Source organism: Chionomys nivalis, chromosome 17 (assembly GCF_950005125.1).
Source record: "Chionomys nivalis chromosome 17, mChiNiv1.1, whole genome shotgun sequence".
Taxonomy (NCBI): domain Eukaryota; kingdom Metazoa; phylum Chordata; class Mammalia; order Rodentia; family Cricetidae; genus Chionomys; species Chionomys nivalis.
In genome coordinates this window covers 35,530,163-35,547,037 of record NC_080102.1, presented here as the reverse complement: position 1 = coordinate 35,547,037, position 16,875 = coordinate 35,530,163, and the positions used below count along the sequence as shown (strand labels likewise).

Genomic DNA, 16,875 nt, shown 5'->3' with positions numbered 1-16,875 from the left:
TTATTTATTTATTATATTATGTGTATAGCATTCCTTCCACGTATGCCTGCAAGCCAGAAGGGGACGCCAGGTCTCATTATAGATGACTGTAAGCCACCATGTGGTTGCTGGGAATTGAACTCAGGACTTCTGAAAGAGCAGTCAGTGCTCTTAACCTCTGAGCCATCTCTCCAGCCCCCTGTTCAGAACTTCCTGATCACTCCAGTCTCAGAGAATAAAGATCAAAGGCCTGTATGCAGGGTGAGGTGCCCTTGGCCCCTGCTGTTGTTCCCCTCAGTGCACCCCAGGCTCTGAACTTATTGGCTGCTCTTGGTTCCTGGATCTCTCTCAGTGAAGTCCAGGCCTCGATTCCTTGCTTACCTTGGATCCTTGCCCAGACTTTAACTCTCAAAGTCTCCTTCTGATATGATACAGATAGTTCCTTTCTTCTGATGCAGTCCTGTCTAGTTTTGTCTCATGGCTGATTTTCAACTATCCTGCAGCAGCCTGACCTTGTTCACTGTTGGGCGGCCTTGCTCAGTGCCCAGTCATTGTTTGCTGAGTGATCAGTGAGTGGGAGGCTGCTGAGAAGGGACCTGCTGATGGAGAACTGTCTTCAGCCCTCTGCCTCCATAGCAGATGTCAGTTCCTCCACTTTAAACAACCTGTTTTTCCTCTGTGCTTTTGCTCTGCCATGTTTTCTCCTCTTCCTCTTCTTATTTTTCAGACAGGGTCTTACTATGTAGCTGTGGCTGACCTGGGCCTCACTATATAGACCAGACTAACTTCAAACTCATAGAGGTCCGCTTGCCTCTGCCCCCTGAGTACTGGGATTTGCCACCATGCCCGATGCTCTGCTCTTCTTCAAGGAACAACCAGATCACCTCCTTTGTGCTGAGTCTTAGGATCTCATCTGGGGATATGTTACATCGAACCATTTGACATTGGTTTTGCAGGTTATCACACACGAATATCAGCAATTTCATCTGGCTTAATAGTTTTTAGTGTACCACAGTCTGGACCCAAGGCTCAGATACCAACAGCCATTTTTTCCTTGACAGTCATTTTCTAGACATTACTAGGATCCCTAGGGCCCCAATGGTAAGTTCAATGGTGTGCTTGAGGGCCTTACTTACATTATCTTACTTAATCTCGATGACTTTATAATGCATAAGTGGTGGTATTCATTTTATTAGTGAGAAAACTGAAATTCAAAGTGAAATATATTTGCCTAGGACCTGAACAAGTGGAGATTAGCAGAACTGTTCCAGATCCCCAGAAGACATCCCATCTTCCCCTTACCCAGATCTCTCTCTGGCTTTTTTCGAGACAGGGTTTCTCTGTATAACAGCTCTGGATATTCTGGAACTTGCTCTGTAGACCAAACTGGTCTCAAACTCACAGATCTGCCTGCCTCTGCCTCCCGAGTGCTGGGATTAAAGGCGTGCATCTCCATCTCACTGTGGTACAGTCAATGAGCTCTGAATTATACTATTCATGCAGTCTGGTCTACAGAGCAAGTTTCGGGAAAGCCAGGGTTACAAAGAGAAACTCTGTCTCAAACACAACAATAAAGCAAAACAAAAAAAAGAGAAAAATGATAGTAGACATCTCCTAGTTGAACGTTGGCATGGGCAGAGGACTCTCCTTCTGGGATGGAGAAGTGGTGTGGAACAATCTCCTTTTTGCTTTCTTGACAGAGCAGATGAAGCCCAAGGAGCCTCATGGCAGTCAGATGCTCGTGATGCCCATCTACGTCTGATCTGGGAAGACCTGCTACTGTCTCCTGCACACGATGTCAGGTGGGACAAGGCCTGCACTCATGGGAGCGCTGCTGGAGCTGACTTCCAGCTTCATAATTAGTCTTCCACTGAGGCGGAGGAAGATGAGCAGTTGAAGGCCTGCCACAGCACCTAGCAGGTTTAAGGGCAGCTTGAGCTATGAGGCCTTTTCTCAAAAACAACCCAAACAACTGAAAAATAATGTAGATGGGAGAGGTGGACGGGGGGAAGAGAAGGCTTTGGGCTCTTGGGTCAGTGACTGAAACTGCTCTGCTCTGTGCTTCTCTGGCCTGTGAATTATCCCACTGTCTGAGTTTAGTAGGGCAGTGGTGGCACACACCTTTAATCTCAGCACCCAGGAGGCAGAGGCAGATGGGTTTCTGTGAGTTCGAAGCCAGCCTGGTCTACAAAGCGAGTCTCAAAACCAAGGGGAAAAAAGAGTCTGAGTTTATATGTTGGGCATACTGCTGCTTTTCCACAGTGCTCATCTTTAGGTTTCTCCACCAGCCTCATCAGCCCACTCCATAAAACCAGTCATTTCTATGTGATTTCTATTATTGATCGATTGATGATTGATTGAGACAGGATCTAATGCCTGGAATGAGAACTCACTATGTAGACTAACTAGGCTGGCCTCAAACTCAGATTCGTTGCCTCTGCTGGGATTAAAGGTGTGCCACCATGCCTGGTGTTTCTGCTTTTTTTAACTGTTCTCTCTGGTCTTTGTAGAAAACCACATGCCTTCTGCCAGTGGCCCTTTCTCTGCCCTGACTCCAAGCATATGGCCCCAGGAGATCCTGGCAAAGTACGCACAGGTATAGCAGTTAACATAGCCAGGCAGCAGCCTGCCAAGCTCCCTCTCATGCTCTTCATGGAGAGATTTACTTTTGCAAGTATTCTGGGAATAGATGACCTACCCCACATTCACACAGGGTCACAGGCTCACTACTAGAGGTGACATTTAGTTTCTTGGGCCTGTAGGACCCAGTCATTAGCTAGGAGAAAGATTATTATGGAGACACAGGAGAATTCAGTAATGTGGTGACCCTTTGTACTAGATGACGAGAGAAGGCATCAGAGAAGGGTACCCATTATCAGGGTGGGTTTTAGCAGTCAGACATATGGGTGGCATCTTTTGGAACCGCTTCACACTGCTTCCTAATCCTGGTTCTAGAAGGAAGAGTCTGCAGAGCAACCAGAGTTCTGCTATGATGAGTTTGGTTTCCGCGTGGACAAGGAAGGTGAGATGCTGCCCCTTCTGTGTGATCTTGCTGATGTCCTTGAGAGGAGTCTGGCCCTGTGTTTTCCATTCTACTGCATGTGACCTCTGAGGTTTGGGGCTATCATTTAAGGAGTTAAGGACAGAGTATATCTAAGGGTGATGTAAGTTTATGGGAACTTTTTTTAAGATAAATCTTATTAATTTTTACATAATATAGCAGTTATGTATGTTGTAGAAAAATTGGACCATGCAGAAAGGGAAGAAGATTAAAGCAAAATGAAGCCTGGGCATGGTGATACACATCTTTAATCCCAGTACTCAGGAGGCAGAGGCAGGCAGATCTCTCTGAGTTTGAGGCCAGCCTGGTCTACAAAGTGAGTTATGGGACAGCCAGTGCTGCAGAGAAACCCTGTGTGTTGTGGCAGGGTTTGGTCTTTCAAGACAGGGTTTCTCTATGTAGCCCTGGCTGTCCTGGAATTCACTTTGTAGACCAGACTGGTCTTGAATTCAGAGATTGCCTGCCTCTGCCTCCTGAGTGCTGGAATTAAAGGTGTGTGCTACCACCACCTAGCAGGAGAGGTAGGATCTATTTATTTATTTAGTTATTTATTTAGTTATTTATTTTGGTTTTCGAGACAGGGTTTTTCTGTAACTTTGGAGCCTGACCAGGCTGGCCTCGAACTCAGAGATCTGCCTGCCTCTGTTTCCCGAGTGCTGGGATTAAAGGTGTGTGCCGCCACTGCCTGGCTGTGGTTGAGGTTTTTTAAAAACTAAGAGTTTGATTTAGGGTGAGTGCCAAGGAGATTCTCGGTAGGATTTTTTAAAAAGCCCATTGTCCCACAATTTGAGGAAGCTGCTGCTGTGTGAGGTGTTCTTTTCCTGATACTGTGAAATGTCACACGTTACACCAGGAACATTTCCTGTTACTTAAGGCTTTTAAACATACTTTACACATTTTATATGGCTGCATAATATCATATTTCAACATTGATTGTGAGATTTTTGTAGCCTTTTTTTTCTTTTTTAAGACAGGGTCTCTCTATAGATCTCTGGCTGTCTTGGAACTCACTATGTAGACAAGGCTGGCCTCGAACTCATAGAGATCCACCTGCCTCTTTTCTGGGTGCTGGCATTAAAGGTGTGTGCCATCACGCCTGACACAGTTATTTTTCTTTTTTTTGTTTTTTTCGAGAAAGGGTTTCTCTGTGGTTTTGGAGCCTGTCCTGGAACTAGCTCTTGTAGACCAGGCTGGCCTCGAACTCACAGAGATCTGCCTGCCTCTGCCTCCCAAGTGCTGGGATTAAAGGCGTGCGCCACCACCGCCCGGCTCACAGTTATTTTTCTATAAGAGGGCGTCTGAATAGATGCTCCGGCTTGTTGGGAAGGCCATCTGCCAGATCCATGATGGCCTGCCACCAGGAATAGCAGGGCCACTCACATTTCTAACTCAGGCAGTGATTTTCCTTGGTATTCTAATTTGCAAGAAGATGGAAGTTAAAAGCTCGGTTGAGAGGGTCACAGAGAACTTTCTAGAATGATGGAAATCATTTGTGTTTTGATAGATCACCAGATGTAGAGTCCAGATTTTTTGATTTTTGTTTTTCTGGGTTTTTTTTTTTTTTGTTATTTGTTTTGTTTTTGAGACAGTGTTTCTCTGTAGCTTTGGAGCCTGTTCTGGAACTAGCTCTTGTAGACCAGGCTGGCCTCGAACTCACAGAGATCCGCCTGCCTCTGCCTCCTGGTGCTGGGATTAAAGGCGTGCGCCACCACCGCCCAGCTGTGGTTGGGGTTTTTTTTAAGAACTAATGTAGGAGCTTGATTTAGGGTGAGTGCCAAGGAGATTCTGCAGGCAGACTCACCACACAGACTGTTTGCTGGCCACAGACTTTGTCCTCTTGTGTGCAAGGGGTTCATGAAGCTGTGGTAGCTGTGCTTTCTTCCCGTTGATGTTCCCAAAGATGGTCTTGGCCACACGGAGTTCCCATTCTGGTGAGGAGACAGGCCGTAATCAAACTGAAACAGAGTATGCTGGGGGCAAGAAGACCTATAAAGAGCAGAGAGGGAGGTGAAATAGTTACATACAAGGCAGTTAAGTAGGGCTTTCAGAAGGGAAGACTTTGAATAGAGACTAGAAGGGGAGGGATGGAGGGAGGGAGTGACTGGGGATGAGCAGTGACAGGTGCACAGGTCCCAAGGAGTGAATGGGTTTGGTGGAGAAGAATGGAGTGGAGGAGTAAAAAGAAAGGGGTAAGAGGTGAGGACAGAGTAGCAGGTGATGGAGCCCGAAAGCCTTTAGTCCTGAGCCTGAGCAGTGACATGATCCTAGAAGGTCTATGTGACTGCTCTGGAGGTCAGTGAGATGGGCCAGTAGCCAGGGGTTTGGTAAGACACAAGGAAATGCAGAGCTGGTGAGATGGCTCAGTGGTTGGAGGTAATTGCCACCAAGCCTGGTGAGCTGGTTTTGATCCTTGGGGCCCATGTGGTAGAAGGTGCGAACTGAGTCCCAGAAGTTGTCCCAGATCTCTACACCTGCACTGTCACACACGTGTGCTCACACATATACACGCACAAAACCCATTGTGTTTGCAGTGGATTGAATTTGGTGTTTAGGGTACAAGGAGCCTCCCAAGCCTCTGGAGGATGGAGATCTGGCTTCTGGGTCTGGGGCTACTTTGAGGAGAAGGTCTGCTTGGGCCCCCTTACCACTAAGGCTGTGTGGCGAGAGCTCTTGGGAGGCTGTGGGCAGCAGAGCCACCTGGCCTGGGGACAGCAGTAAACCCCATCCAGACAGACCAGACTAATGTGGGGAGTGTGGAGTAAGGAACACGTTTCCCTTCCCCTCTCTTCTCTGTTGGTGGAAGGTTCTGAGCCTGGATGCAGCCAGATGGCAGGTGCACCCCTGGTGGAGGATCCCCCACACAGGCTACGGTGGCAGGCCCACCTGGAGTTTACCCACAACCATGATGTGGGGGATCTCACGTGGGACAAGATCGCAGTCTCCCTTCCCCGCTCTGAGAAACTCCGCTCCCTAGTGCTGGCTGGCATCCCACATGGCATGAGGCCACAGGTGAGATGGCCACAAAGACAAGGACCCCACAGAGAGTTCAGAGTGCTCTGGCCTGTCATAAAAGAAACTGCTGTGTGGCTTCTCCCTCCAGTTATGGATGCGACTGTCTGGGGCACTACAGAAGAAGAAGAGCTCTGAGTTGTCCTACCGTGAGATTGTAAAGAACAGCTCCAATGATGAGACCATTGTTGCCAAACAGGTAACACGGAACAGCCAGCTAAGCTGGTCAGGAGGAGCTGCTTGGCAGAGCTCATGTGCCCTGGAAGGAGGGAGGCGTCACCTCTGGGACTGCCCCTTGTTGGTCTCCTTGGCAGGGTGGGCAGCCCTTTTACTCATGAATGGGGCCTGGAGTAAACTTGCTCCTTTCCAGGCCCTTCAGTGCTACAGGGAAAGTTATCGAAGGTGTGAGGAAGGACGTGGAGGAGATGGCTCCACGTTAGGAAGAGCGGGAAATTTTAAATACAGATCTGGGTCAGGCAGGAGGTTCCCAGGTGGCTGGTGTGGGCTCAGATCCACACCTGATGGGATCTAGTCCTGGAGAAGGGAGGGTTAGCCTTGGCCTGGACCTAAAGGAATCCCCATTGATGGGACAGAAGCCCACCCACCTACAGCTTCTCTCCCTTACTGGGTGGGTAGCAGTCTACAGTTGCATCAAACAAGGTCTTGTGGGGTGGTGTGGGGATCTGACAGATTGAAAAGGACCTGCTCCGCACCATGCCCAGCAACGCCTGCTTTGCCAATGTGAACAGCATTGGGGTGCCCCGCCTGCGCAGAGTCCTCCGAGCACTGGCCTGGCTTTATCCCGAGATTGGCTACTGCCAGGGCACAGGCATGGTAAGCAGCCTGGGAGGCAACCAGGGTCTTTTTCAGGCCTCTTGTGGGCCATGTTCTCCCTTGAGGGTGCTGTATGGATGGGAGGTGGGGATTGATCTGGGAGTCCCCAAGGAGGGCCGTGGGAACATGTGTCTTTTCTTAGGGGCCCTCTCAGTCAGCCTGAAAAAGTGTACCTTCAGGAGGGTCCCCAAGAGCCTTTCCTAAGTGGTCATTCTAGAATGACCCACATGAATACTTGGGTAGAAGCCCCGTGTCCTCCTCTGGCTAGGTGGCCGCCTGCCTCCTGCTGTTCCTGGAGGAGGAGGACGCCTTCTGGATGATGTGTGCCATTGTTGAGGACCTGCTGCCTGCTTCCTACTTCAGCACCACCCTGCTGGGTGTCCAGACTGACCAGCGGGTCCTGCGCCACCTGATCGTTCAGTACCTGCCTCGCTTGGACAAACTGTTGCAGGAGCATGACATTGGTGAGTCCTGGCTGCCTCCCTCCCCCAGGCTCCGGGAACCCCAAGATGGTAGTACCAACTCTGAGCTGAGAGGGCTGGTGGCTGGGCTGCCGGCAGAGACTCAGTTTATTCTGACCCCCTCTCTCCCTCCCCCTTCTGCTGTTCTTTCGGAGCTGGCCTACTTCTTGCCCAGGCTGTTCCCTGTAGGCCACAGCCTGGTCCCAGCCCGTGGCTTTGCTGTCTGTTGGCAGAGCTCTCCCTGATCACACTGCACTGGTTCCTCACGGCCTTCGCCAGCGTGGTGCACATCAGACTGCTGCTGCGCATCTGGGACCTGTTCTTCTACGAGGGCTCCCTGGTGTTGTTCCAGACCACGCTGGGCATGCTGCGCCTTAAGGTGCTTACCAAGTACAGCAACTCTGGTACCCTCCTCTGGGGAGAGACCATGTTAGTCCAGCCTTCATCATAGTGTTGCCCGAGAGAAGCCCTAAGTGTGGGTGTGCTCGGGGATCTTCCTGGGCCTGCCAGAGGGCACAGGTTTCTGAGGAGGGTACCAGTGCCATGCTCCCTAACTCTCCCACTCCCCAGGAGGAAGAGCTGATACAGTCAGAGAACTCAGCCTCCATCTTCAACACGCTGTCGGACATCCCTGCACAGATGGAAGACGCAGAGCTGCTGCTGGGGGAGGCCATGCGGCTGGCTGGCTCCCTCACTGATGTGGCTGTGGAGACCCAACGCCGCAAGCATCTGGCCTACCTCATTGCAGACCAGGGCCAGACCCTGGGGACTAGTGCCACCACCAACCTCTCTCAGGTGGGCTGAGTAGGGAGGCTCTGACTTGGCCATATCATGGAGTTCCCAAGAGAGCCCAGAGGGCCCTTACTCTCCATCCCACCCAGCTCTGCACGTGCCTGCAGTGGCCCCGTTAGACAATCAGACGGCCACTAGGGGGGGTGACCTAGGCTTCCTTAGTAACAGGCATTCCTGGACATTGTGCCTAGCCTGAACTGAAGATATGGTTTGATCTCAGAGTCCACTTCAGGCCATTAGAAATGTCCAGGCACTAGTGAGACACAAGTTAGTGTCTGCCTTTCTGTGTGGCTGCTTTGGCCACTGCTGACAGCTTTCTTCTCCACAGGTTGTACGCCGCAGGACTCAGCGGAGGAAGTCTGGCATCACCTCCCTGCTCTTCGGTGAGCACCAGTGTGGGTTTGTGCAGGCTCTTCTAGAGGCTGGGCAGGACTGGTGACTGAGCCCATGTGCCTCCTAGGGGAGGATGACCTGGAGGCTCTCAAAGCCAAGAATATCAAGCAGACAGAGCTGGTAGCTGACCTCCGTGAAGCCATTTTGCGTGTGGCACGCCACTTCCAGTGCACAGACCCCAAGAACTGCAGTGTGGTGAGTGGCAGGTTCCCCAGACTCAACTTGGGGCTACCCTTCCCCAGCTCATTCTTGGTACTGAGACTCCTCCTCCATGGTGGGCCTTTCATTTCTGGCAGGAGCTGACCCCAGACTACAGCATGGAGAGCCACCAGCGGGACCATGAGAACTACGTGGCGTGCTTACGCAGCCACCGGCGCCGGGCCAAGGCCCTGCTGGACTTCGAGCGGCATGATGATGATGAGTTAGGCTTCCGAAAAAATGACATCATCACGGTGTGTAGGGGCCTGGCACGCATGCTTCCTGCTGCCTGCTCCCCACCTTCCCTGCTGAGAGCTGATGTTGCTGAGGCCATCAGGTGGTTTGTGCAGGCCCTGAGCCCAGTCCTGTTTTCTCCTGCAGATCATTTCTCAGAAGGATGAACACTGCTGGGTGGGCGAGCTGAACGGGCTGAGAGGTGAGGGCTTCTGTCTGCTGCAGGGCTAGTGGGGGAGATGAATCCTTCCTCTTCCATGGCCTGCCCAGCCTCAGACCTCTGGCCTCTGAGGGAGCTGGGCTTTCTTTCCTTTGGTCTTCTTGGCATGCCTGGCCTACTTGAAGGTTCTGAATGGTCCGGGGAGCCCTTTTCTTGGACCTTGGGGAGAAGGGTTGCGATGGCCGCTGCTGCTCTTCACATGACTGCTTCCCCCCGACAGGCTGGTTTCCGGCTAAGTTTGTCGAGGTCCTGGATGAACGGAGTAAAGAGGTAAGAGTGTGGAGCTGCTCCTTGTAGCTCGTGGTGTGGGAGCATCCTCCTACTGAGTCCATGCCCCAAGTGAGCCCTGGCTTGTGGCAGCTGCCAGGAGTACAGGAGAGGGTGGCTGCAGGTGTCAGCAGGCTAGGGCTTCTCAAACATTCTCTCCATCAGTACTCCATTGCGGGGGATGACTCTGTGACAGAAGGAGTCACAGACCTCGTGCGAGGGACCCTCTGCCCAGCCCTCAAGGCCCTATTTGAACATGGACTAAAGAAGCCGTCCTTGCTTGGAGGAGCCTGCCACCCCTGGCTGTTTATTGAGGAGGTAATTACTGTTGGCACCTGGGCCTGGTGCTCACCTCAGTCCTTCCCTGGGTTCCTGGAGGAGGTGGAAGGAGCTTGCAGGGTGGTGGTGGCATGTGTTCACCATCACTGCCCTCACTCAAACTGTATCTTGTCCACCACAGGCAGCGGGCCGGGAGGTCGAGAGAGACTTTGATTCAGTGTACTCCCGCCTGGTGCTCTGTAAGACCTACAGGTACATACATAGTGCCTGTGCCACCTGCCAGTGCCCAGCACGGCAGCCAGTGATGGCACTTTTGTTCTTGCAGGTTGGATGAAGATGGCAAAGTCCTGACCCCTGAAGAGTTGCTGTACCGGGTAAGTTAGGACACTTGTTAGGATTCTTGAGACCTCTCTGGCCAGCCACTGGGCACTTGAGTGACATTGTGCCCTTCTCAGGCTGTGCAGTCTGTGAATGTGACCCATGATGCGGCACACGCCCAGATGGACGTCAAGCTCCGCTCACTTATCTGTGTGGGGCTCAAGTAAGTGTAGGAAAGGAGAGGCCTTCAAAAAGTACCCCACAGGGCAGAGCCAGGGTGCAGGGGAGGTCCTCAGGAATTCTGAACCCATTGGAGGCCTCACTTTCCTGAGGGTGCAAGGTGGGGTCCTCTGGCCCCCAGCCCCATCCTCTTTTTGCCTTGTTCCTAGTGAACAGGTGCTACACCTGTGGCTGGAGGTGCTCTGTTCCAGCCTGCCCACTGTGGAGAAGTGGTACCAGCCCTGGTCCTTCCTGCGCAGCCCCGGCTGGGTCCAGATCAAGTGTGAGCTCCGGTGAGTGAGTGGGCAGCTCTGAAGGGCCTGGAACTTGGTGGGATTTTGGAGACTGGTGGGTGGGCAGAATAGCCCAGAATGACCAGAGACTGTCCCTTGGTCCCTAGTGTCCTCTGCTGCTTTGCCTTCAGCCTCTCCCAGGACTGGGAGCTTCCTGCTAAGAGAGAGGTATGTGTGTGGCTTGGTTGGTCCCTGGCATTGCCTTTGCCAGGAGGGCTGTGATGCAGTCTGGGCTGAAGTGACCTGTGTGGTTCCAGGGTGGTCCCTGTCCATGACTGGGGCTGTTCTGTGCACAGGAGGAGAAGCAGCCACTGAAGGAGGGTGTTCAGGACATGCTGGTGAAGCACCACCTTTTCAGCTGGGACATAGATGGATGACACTCCTAGCTGCTCTATGGCTCCTAGGCCTCCCCACCCCATGCTCGCATAGTTGGCTGATGGCCAGCTCAGCATCTCTTCTTAACGTGTTTCTGGGGAGTGTCCTTCCAAGGTCCTTAAGGAAGCCCTGGGCATATGGTGTACTAACCAAATCCTTGAGGAGGAGTGGAGAGCCACGTTCAAGCTGGCCTTTGCTCAGGAAGGGCGTAGGCTAATGGTAGATAAAGGCCTCTTGACCTCTTTAAATGTAAATAAAACTCATTTTGTGAGACAGCGCCTCATATCTTTGTTTAGCTAGGCCTGGGTACTATCAAGGTGACCCCATCAAAAACCACTTGAAATGGCCTGAAACTAGGGCCACAGTGTGACCTGTAGGTGCCGTCATGGAATAGTCCCAGGACCCCAGTCACGCCTGTCAGCCCTGATGGATCAAGTACAACAGCCTGGCAAGTCAGTGTTTTTGTTTTATTTTAAAAAGTTCACACAGCTTCCCCACCTTTGTCCCAGCACTGTCCCTACTCCATACTGGATCAGGACAGAACAGGGCTGGTGTTGGGCAGAAGGTACCTCTTAGTCCCCAGCAGGCATAGCCGGGACCCGCGGGACCCACCCACCCTTAACCCATCCCAAGGCCAGGGTGGCTGCAGTGGGGAGATGGGACGGAATGTGGGTGAGTGGAGAACTGAGAACCAGGAAGCACCTCTGCCCTTGTGGCACTATGGGGCCAGGAAGCAGGGCAGGGTGGCGTGTAGGCAATGGTAGGTGTCTGTCTACATGTCAAATATGTGTGGGATAGGTCTAGGCAGCTGCATGCCAGGTTGGGTACTGGGCCACGTGGCACACAGCTCCTCATGGTGACCCTGTATCAATCCTCAAGCAGTTCTCCAGGCCTTTTGCATGTGAAAGCAGGTGGAGGTAGCCACACCCATCTCCCCCCACCCCTAAAAATATATGTATATATGCAAGTTGATATATAATATCGAGGTATATACACCTATACAGATTCTTGCCACCAACCACTAAATGGTTACACTATATACCAAGACTAAAATGGCAGAGTGCCACCTCTTGGGACACAGAGTCCTGGGACTGGCTGAAATAGGGAATGGGCAAGTAGAGGCCTGGCTAGTTTCCTCCTTAAAGGGAGAGGAAGGCAGGTTGGCTCCAGGCTCACTTGGGCCAAACTTCAGCCAGATGTGCACCTCTGACCTCAGAAAAGGAGGTCGAATTGAACTGGGTTTGGCCAGCCTCTGAAAACCTCAGCATGGGCCCAGAGTTGTTTCTTGATAGCTTTTATCCCCGGCCCTGGGTGAGCGTGAGCCAGGTGTAGGGTCTCTACTGCAGCCTCCAGGGACTGTGATTGTCAAGGCTCACAGTCACAGGGAGCACACACTGGTTATGGTCCTGTGGCTTCCCAACTTCAGACCCTTCCCTAGCCTATGTCTGGAGTTAGAGGGCTACAAGCAGGAATCCCAGTGGAGCTGCAAGTCGTGGCCATCCAGGAAGTCCGTGGAGAAGAGGCTGGGGGCTGCAGTACTGAGGGGAGCCAGGCTGAGCACAGGGCCACCAGATGACAGCTCCAGCCAGTCCATGCTGTCCAGGTGGCCATCAGCCAGGTCCAGGCCCATACCACTGCTGGGCTCAGAAGCAAAGTGCAATTCAGAGGTGTCCATGGGTGATGGGGGGTGGTCCAGGATGGCAGAGCTGCTCAGCATCTGGCTATGGAGGTCGTCAATGAGGGAGAGGGACTCTGGTCCTTCGTGCCCACTAGTCAGCAGGGGCAGCCCCGTACTGCTTTCCAGAAAGTCCTCCAAGCGCCCCGGGAGAGTGGGGGAGCCAGGTGGAGGAGCAGCCTGGGGGAGTTCATTCGAAGGCGAGGGTTGTGGTGTCAGCAAGGACCCACAGGCTGTTGGGGGTGGCTTCTCCTTGCCTGGTAGGGATGGTTGCTCCTTGAAATATGCTGAAATCTCTGCCAACAGAGATAGTGGATTGGGTCAGAAACCAAGTTTGAATATGCACAAAAAAGATGGGACAATCTTTATCATAAACCAGAGAAGAATCTACTGATTACAGACTTAAATATAGGAGATAAAATCATAGAACTTCTAATTTGTGGGAGCTGAGGATAAATGGAACAATGCCTGCCTGGTATGCATGAGGTTCTTCTGGGTTCAAACCACACATGCATGCACCAAAAAGATAAAATAATGAAAAGACATGTCACCAAATGAGAGGAAGTATCTGCAGGTCACAGATTGACCAGGGAGTGCATACAATTTGTAAAACTCAACTTCACTTTTAAAAATGGGCAAAGGAGCCGGGCGGTGGTGGCGCACGCCTTTAATCCCAGCACTTGGGAGGCAGAGGCAGGCGGATCTCTGTGAGTTCGAGACCAGCCTGGTCTACAGAGCTAGTTCCAGGACAGACTCCAAAACCACAGAGAAACCCTGTCTCGAAAAACCAAAAAAAAAAAAAAAAAAGGGCAAGGCAAAGGATAGGTATTTTCTGCAAAGATCACATGTCTGTAACAGTTCATGGCATCACTGGTCATTAGGGAAATAGTATCTATCTCATACATGACAGTCTGGCTACTCTCAGGTCAGAAGTGGAGCGGATGAACTCATGCATGAGGTTCCCAGCACCAGAAGTGTTGGTTCCAATGACCCCACTTCCTCACCAAGTGTGCACGACAAGGAAAGGTTAAATAGCTCACAGCAGCTTTGAAAGCAGTATGAGTTGGTTCCTCAAAAAAAAAAAAAAAAAACCAGTATGACCTAGCCATCTCACTTGTACCTACAAGCAGCAGCCACATAAAGTTCAAGTGTGCAGTGATGGACAAGTGGATGAGCCCTGAGGACATGGTAAGTAAAATAAACCCCTCACAGACAGACCAGACCACAGGAGTCCACATGCAGGGGAGGTAGACGGTGACGGCTGTGCAACACCAGTGTACTTAATGCAACTGGACTGTCGAGTTTTGTTGTATGTGACACAATAAGACTCTCCAGGTCTCTGTCCCAGGTCACCTGTGCCTGTGTTCAGTTTCCCAGATGCCACCACCTGACTCTTTCTGGAAAGCATCAAGTGTCCTTTGGGGGATGGGGACAGGCTGCCATTCCTCTAGCATCCCTTAAATACCAGATTTCAGTGGTTCCAACTCCTCCATTAATCCCCTCTGTCCTGATGAGGTTTATTGTGGGCACAGTGGCCCCTGTGGCTCAGGCCTGGGGCTCTCCTGAACTCCAGTCCAGCACCTGCACTGGTACAAAGGCTCTGTGGCAGACTGAGCACTAAATGTTCTCCTTAAGCCTGGAAACTCCTGAGTATCAAGCACTGAATAGTTAGTTGTATGTGACACAATCAAACTTCCCCTGCTGCACCTCTCCAGCTCACTGCAGGGTCTCCGCGCTGGTGTTCCTGCATAGCCACAGCCACTACAACAGGGAGGGCTTTGTGTCAGACGACTCTGCCACCTGGGGCCAGCCATGACCGCATGCTCTTCTGCCCTCTTCCCTCACTCCACAGCCCCAAGCTGGTACCTTCCTAGGGCTTGCCCTGGAACCCTGAATTCCTGGATCTTTCCTGTCCCTTGTCACAATGCTGCTGTCAGGTATTTGGACAACTCTCCCCACACTGTAGACTGAGCTCTACAAGGATAAATGTAGGCCACGTTCACCTAACTGCAGGGATGTCATAGGCCTACGGCGGCTCTGAAACGAATTGCCACCCTGTAACTAGAGGTGAGGAAGGCAGCTGGGGATGGGGTTTTTACCTCCGCTCTGAATAAGAATATCAAACAGATCGTCCATCTGCTGACTGGAAGAGCCATTTTCCTGCAGGAAAGAAAAGAACATGAATATCCAGATACCAACTCGGCTCAGATTGGGCAGTCTTGCACTGAGTGTTCCCCATGCTTGTCATGGACCTGCTTTTTTTTTTTTTTTTTTTTTTTTGGTTTTTCGAGACAGGGTTTCTCTGTGGTTTTGGAGCCCATCCTGGAACTAGCTCTTGTAGACCAGGCTGGTCTCGCACTCACAGAGATCCACCTACCTCTGCCTCCCAAGTGCTGGGATTAAAGGCCTGCGCCACCACCGCCTGGCCATGGACCTGGTTCTTAAGCCCATCCCCAACCCATGTGGGGCTGAGGCATTGCCCAAGGTTGGGCCTGCTGCTTTAAAGCATGTGTACATGCATGCCATAATGTGTGGAGGTCAGTTCTCCCCTTCTACCATGTGGTTCCTGAGGCTCAAACCGGCTGTCAGGGAAGTGCCTTTATTTGCTGAGACATCTTGCCAGCACACCCCAGCTCCCAGCATCCTCACCTGCTGCTTAGGCTGCTGAGTCACAGTCTCCTCATACCCAGGCGGCTCCTTCTTCAGCAGAGATGTGGGGGCTGCAAATGAGGGCTGAGGCGGGTGCTCCAGGTCCATGTGGGCAGGTGGGTCAGGGGCTGGAGAACCAGGCTGAGACAGAGGCTAAATGGGAAAATAGTTGTTGGTGGGGGTAGAGGCGAGGCTGAAACATGGGGGGGGGGAGGACCACCCTCACTGCCCACAGGTCGTTAGCTAATGAGCTTTTGGGAGCGTTCATGGAAGCCACTAGGGAAGAAGAAATACAGGATGGGTAAGCATGATGCTGTGAGGGTGACAGGAATACCTGGCCCCAAGGAGGCCACTCTAGGGAGCAGGATCCTGAGTCTGAGGCTGCAGCTTATATGGTCAGGGTTCGCTCTCCCTCCACCCGCCCATGAGCCACCCAGCCCCTGCCCTTCAGCTACCTGCCGGGGGCTCCCAGTGGACAGGCCAGGGTCATCTGCACTCTTATTGGTCACTGTGAGGATGAGGTGAGTCCCTGTAGAGTCAGTGACCAGAGTAGGAGGGGTGACCCTTTTGAGGAAGCTGGTACCCTGTGGGCCCAAGAGCAGCTGGGGGGCAGGGGCCAGATCTGGCTCAGGCGGCCCGGCTTCCTGCTTCACCACCACAGGTACGGCCCCTGGGGCTGGGGCTTGAGTGTCTCCATGACTGGTAGTGGGAGCCACCACGCCAGGACCAAAGGCACAAGCAGAACCCTGAGGCTGGCTGCTCAGCTGGCAACTGGAGAAGCTACTTTCCCGCTTCACAGGGCTGCTGGCTGGGGCCGGCTGCTGCGCCCGCTTCTGCTGCTCCAGCTGTAGCCGCAGCAGCTCAACCAGCTGCTGCTTCTGCTGGAGCATTCGGGTCAGCTCCTCAATCTGCTTGTCCTTCTCCTGCAGCATCTGGTCCTTGTCCAGCCCCTCCACCTCAGTCCGTGCACCAGGGCTCAGGCAACAGGACGCAGCACGGGCACCCTCCTCCTTCACGAGGATCTGCAGTGGGGAGGCCTGCAGGGTGAGCTGTGTCAGCGGCGATGTCACCATTTCACCAAAGGCATCCCCCGGTGTGGAATTCTCATCACCCGTGCTGAGCAGTGACCGCTCTGAGGGGGTGGGAGACACAGGGGGCGTGGAGCCTGTGCTGCCAAACTTCACCATGCCATTGCTGGTTACTGTGGCCACCACCATCTCAGCTGGTGCTAGGCCTGCTGTTACAAGAGCTGGCGCTGTGCTCAGCCGGGCCGCAGGGAAGGCGACCACTACCTCACCAGCCTTGGACAGGAGAGAGGTGGTGGCAGGGGCCTTGGGGGCTCCTGGAGCTGGGCTGACTTGGTCTTGGTAGGCACGCAGGCGCTCAATCAGCTCTGTCTTGGTGCCAGAGACGGGCAGTGACCGCAACTTCAACTCCTGCTTCAGCTCTGCCACCTGCAGGGGTTGAGAGCTTAGCAGCCTGGGAAAGGTAGGGGCTAACAGTATGTGAGTCTGTCCTTCATCTGGGTCTCACTGGCCATTCCAGATGAGACCCTGCAAGGCCCTCCCTTAGAGCAGACTTCTCCAGCCCCACGTGGTACCTGCAGCTCAGTGACTTCC

At 52.7% G+C, this 16,875-nt stretch overlaps 2 protein-coding genes across 7 annotated transcripts in view; one reads left to right on the top strand and one right to left on the bottom strand.

The window, feature by feature from the left end:
- Sgsm3 (small G protein signaling modulator 3) overlaps positions 1–11,209 on the top strand; it is a 35,051-nt gene extending 23,842 nt beyond the window's left edge. For 2 of the 5 annotated variants that reach the window (XM_057791413.1, XM_057791416.1), the window contains exons 2-22: positions 1,680–1,781; positions 2,490–2,575; positions 2,935–3,001; positions 5,844–6,049; positions 6,141–6,248; positions 6,740–6,883; positions 7,152–7,347; positions 7,578–7,723; positions 7,915–8,139; positions 8,465–8,519; positions 8,597–8,724; positions 8,826–8,981; positions 9,109–9,163; positions 9,402–9,451; positions 9,614–9,766; positions 9,909–9,979; positions 10,053–10,101; positions 10,183–10,268; positions 10,435–10,557; positions 10,665–10,725; positions 10,854–11,209. In XM_057791413.1, coding sequence (XP_057647396.1) covers positions 1,775–1,781; positions 2,490–2,575; positions 2,935–3,001; positions 5,844–6,049; positions 6,141–6,248; positions 6,740–6,883; positions 7,152–7,347; positions 7,578–7,723; positions 7,915–8,139; positions 8,465–8,519; positions 8,597–8,724; positions 8,826–8,981; positions 9,109–9,163; positions 9,402–9,451; positions 9,614–9,766; positions 9,909–9,979; positions 10,053–10,101; positions 10,183–10,268; positions 10,435–10,557; positions 10,665–10,725; positions 10,854–10,934 — 2,253 coding nt within the window. In that variant the 5' untranslated portion in view covers positions 1,680–1,774 and the 3' untranslated portion in view covers positions 10,935–11,209. Of the gene's footprint in view, positions 1–1,679; positions 1,782–2,489; positions 2,576–2,934; positions 3,002–5,843; positions 6,050–6,140; positions 6,249–6,739; positions 6,884–7,151; positions 7,348–7,577; positions 7,724–7,914; positions 8,140–8,464; positions 8,520–8,596; positions 8,725–8,825; positions 8,982–9,108; positions 9,164–9,401; positions 9,452–9,613; positions 9,767–9,908; positions 9,980–10,052; positions 10,102–10,182; positions 10,269–10,434; positions 10,562–10,664; positions 10,726–10,853 lie in introns of those variants that run through there. The other 3 variants (XM_057791412.1, XM_057791415.1, XM_057791417.1) reach the window with 2 other exon arrangements.
- Positions 11,210–11,369: 160 nt separating this feature from the next.
- Positions 11,370–16,875, bottom strand: part of Mrtfa (myocardin related transcription factor A) — a 100,294-nt gene continuing 94,788 nt past the window's right edge. The window contains exons 9-12 of one of the 2 annotated variants that reach the window (XM_057791411.1): positions 15,712–16,710; positions 15,257–15,409; positions 14,707–14,767; positions 11,370–12,903 (exon numbers count right to left, since the gene is read on the bottom strand). In XM_057791411.1, coding sequence (XP_057647394.1) covers positions 12,392–12,903; positions 14,707–14,767; positions 15,257–15,409; positions 15,712–16,710 — 1,725 coding nt within the window. In that variant the 3' untranslated portion in view covers positions 11,370–12,391. The remainder of the gene's footprint in view (positions 12,904–14,706; positions 14,768–15,256; positions 15,410–15,711; positions 16,711–16,875) is intronic. The other variant, XM_057791410.1, reaches the window with a different exon arrangement.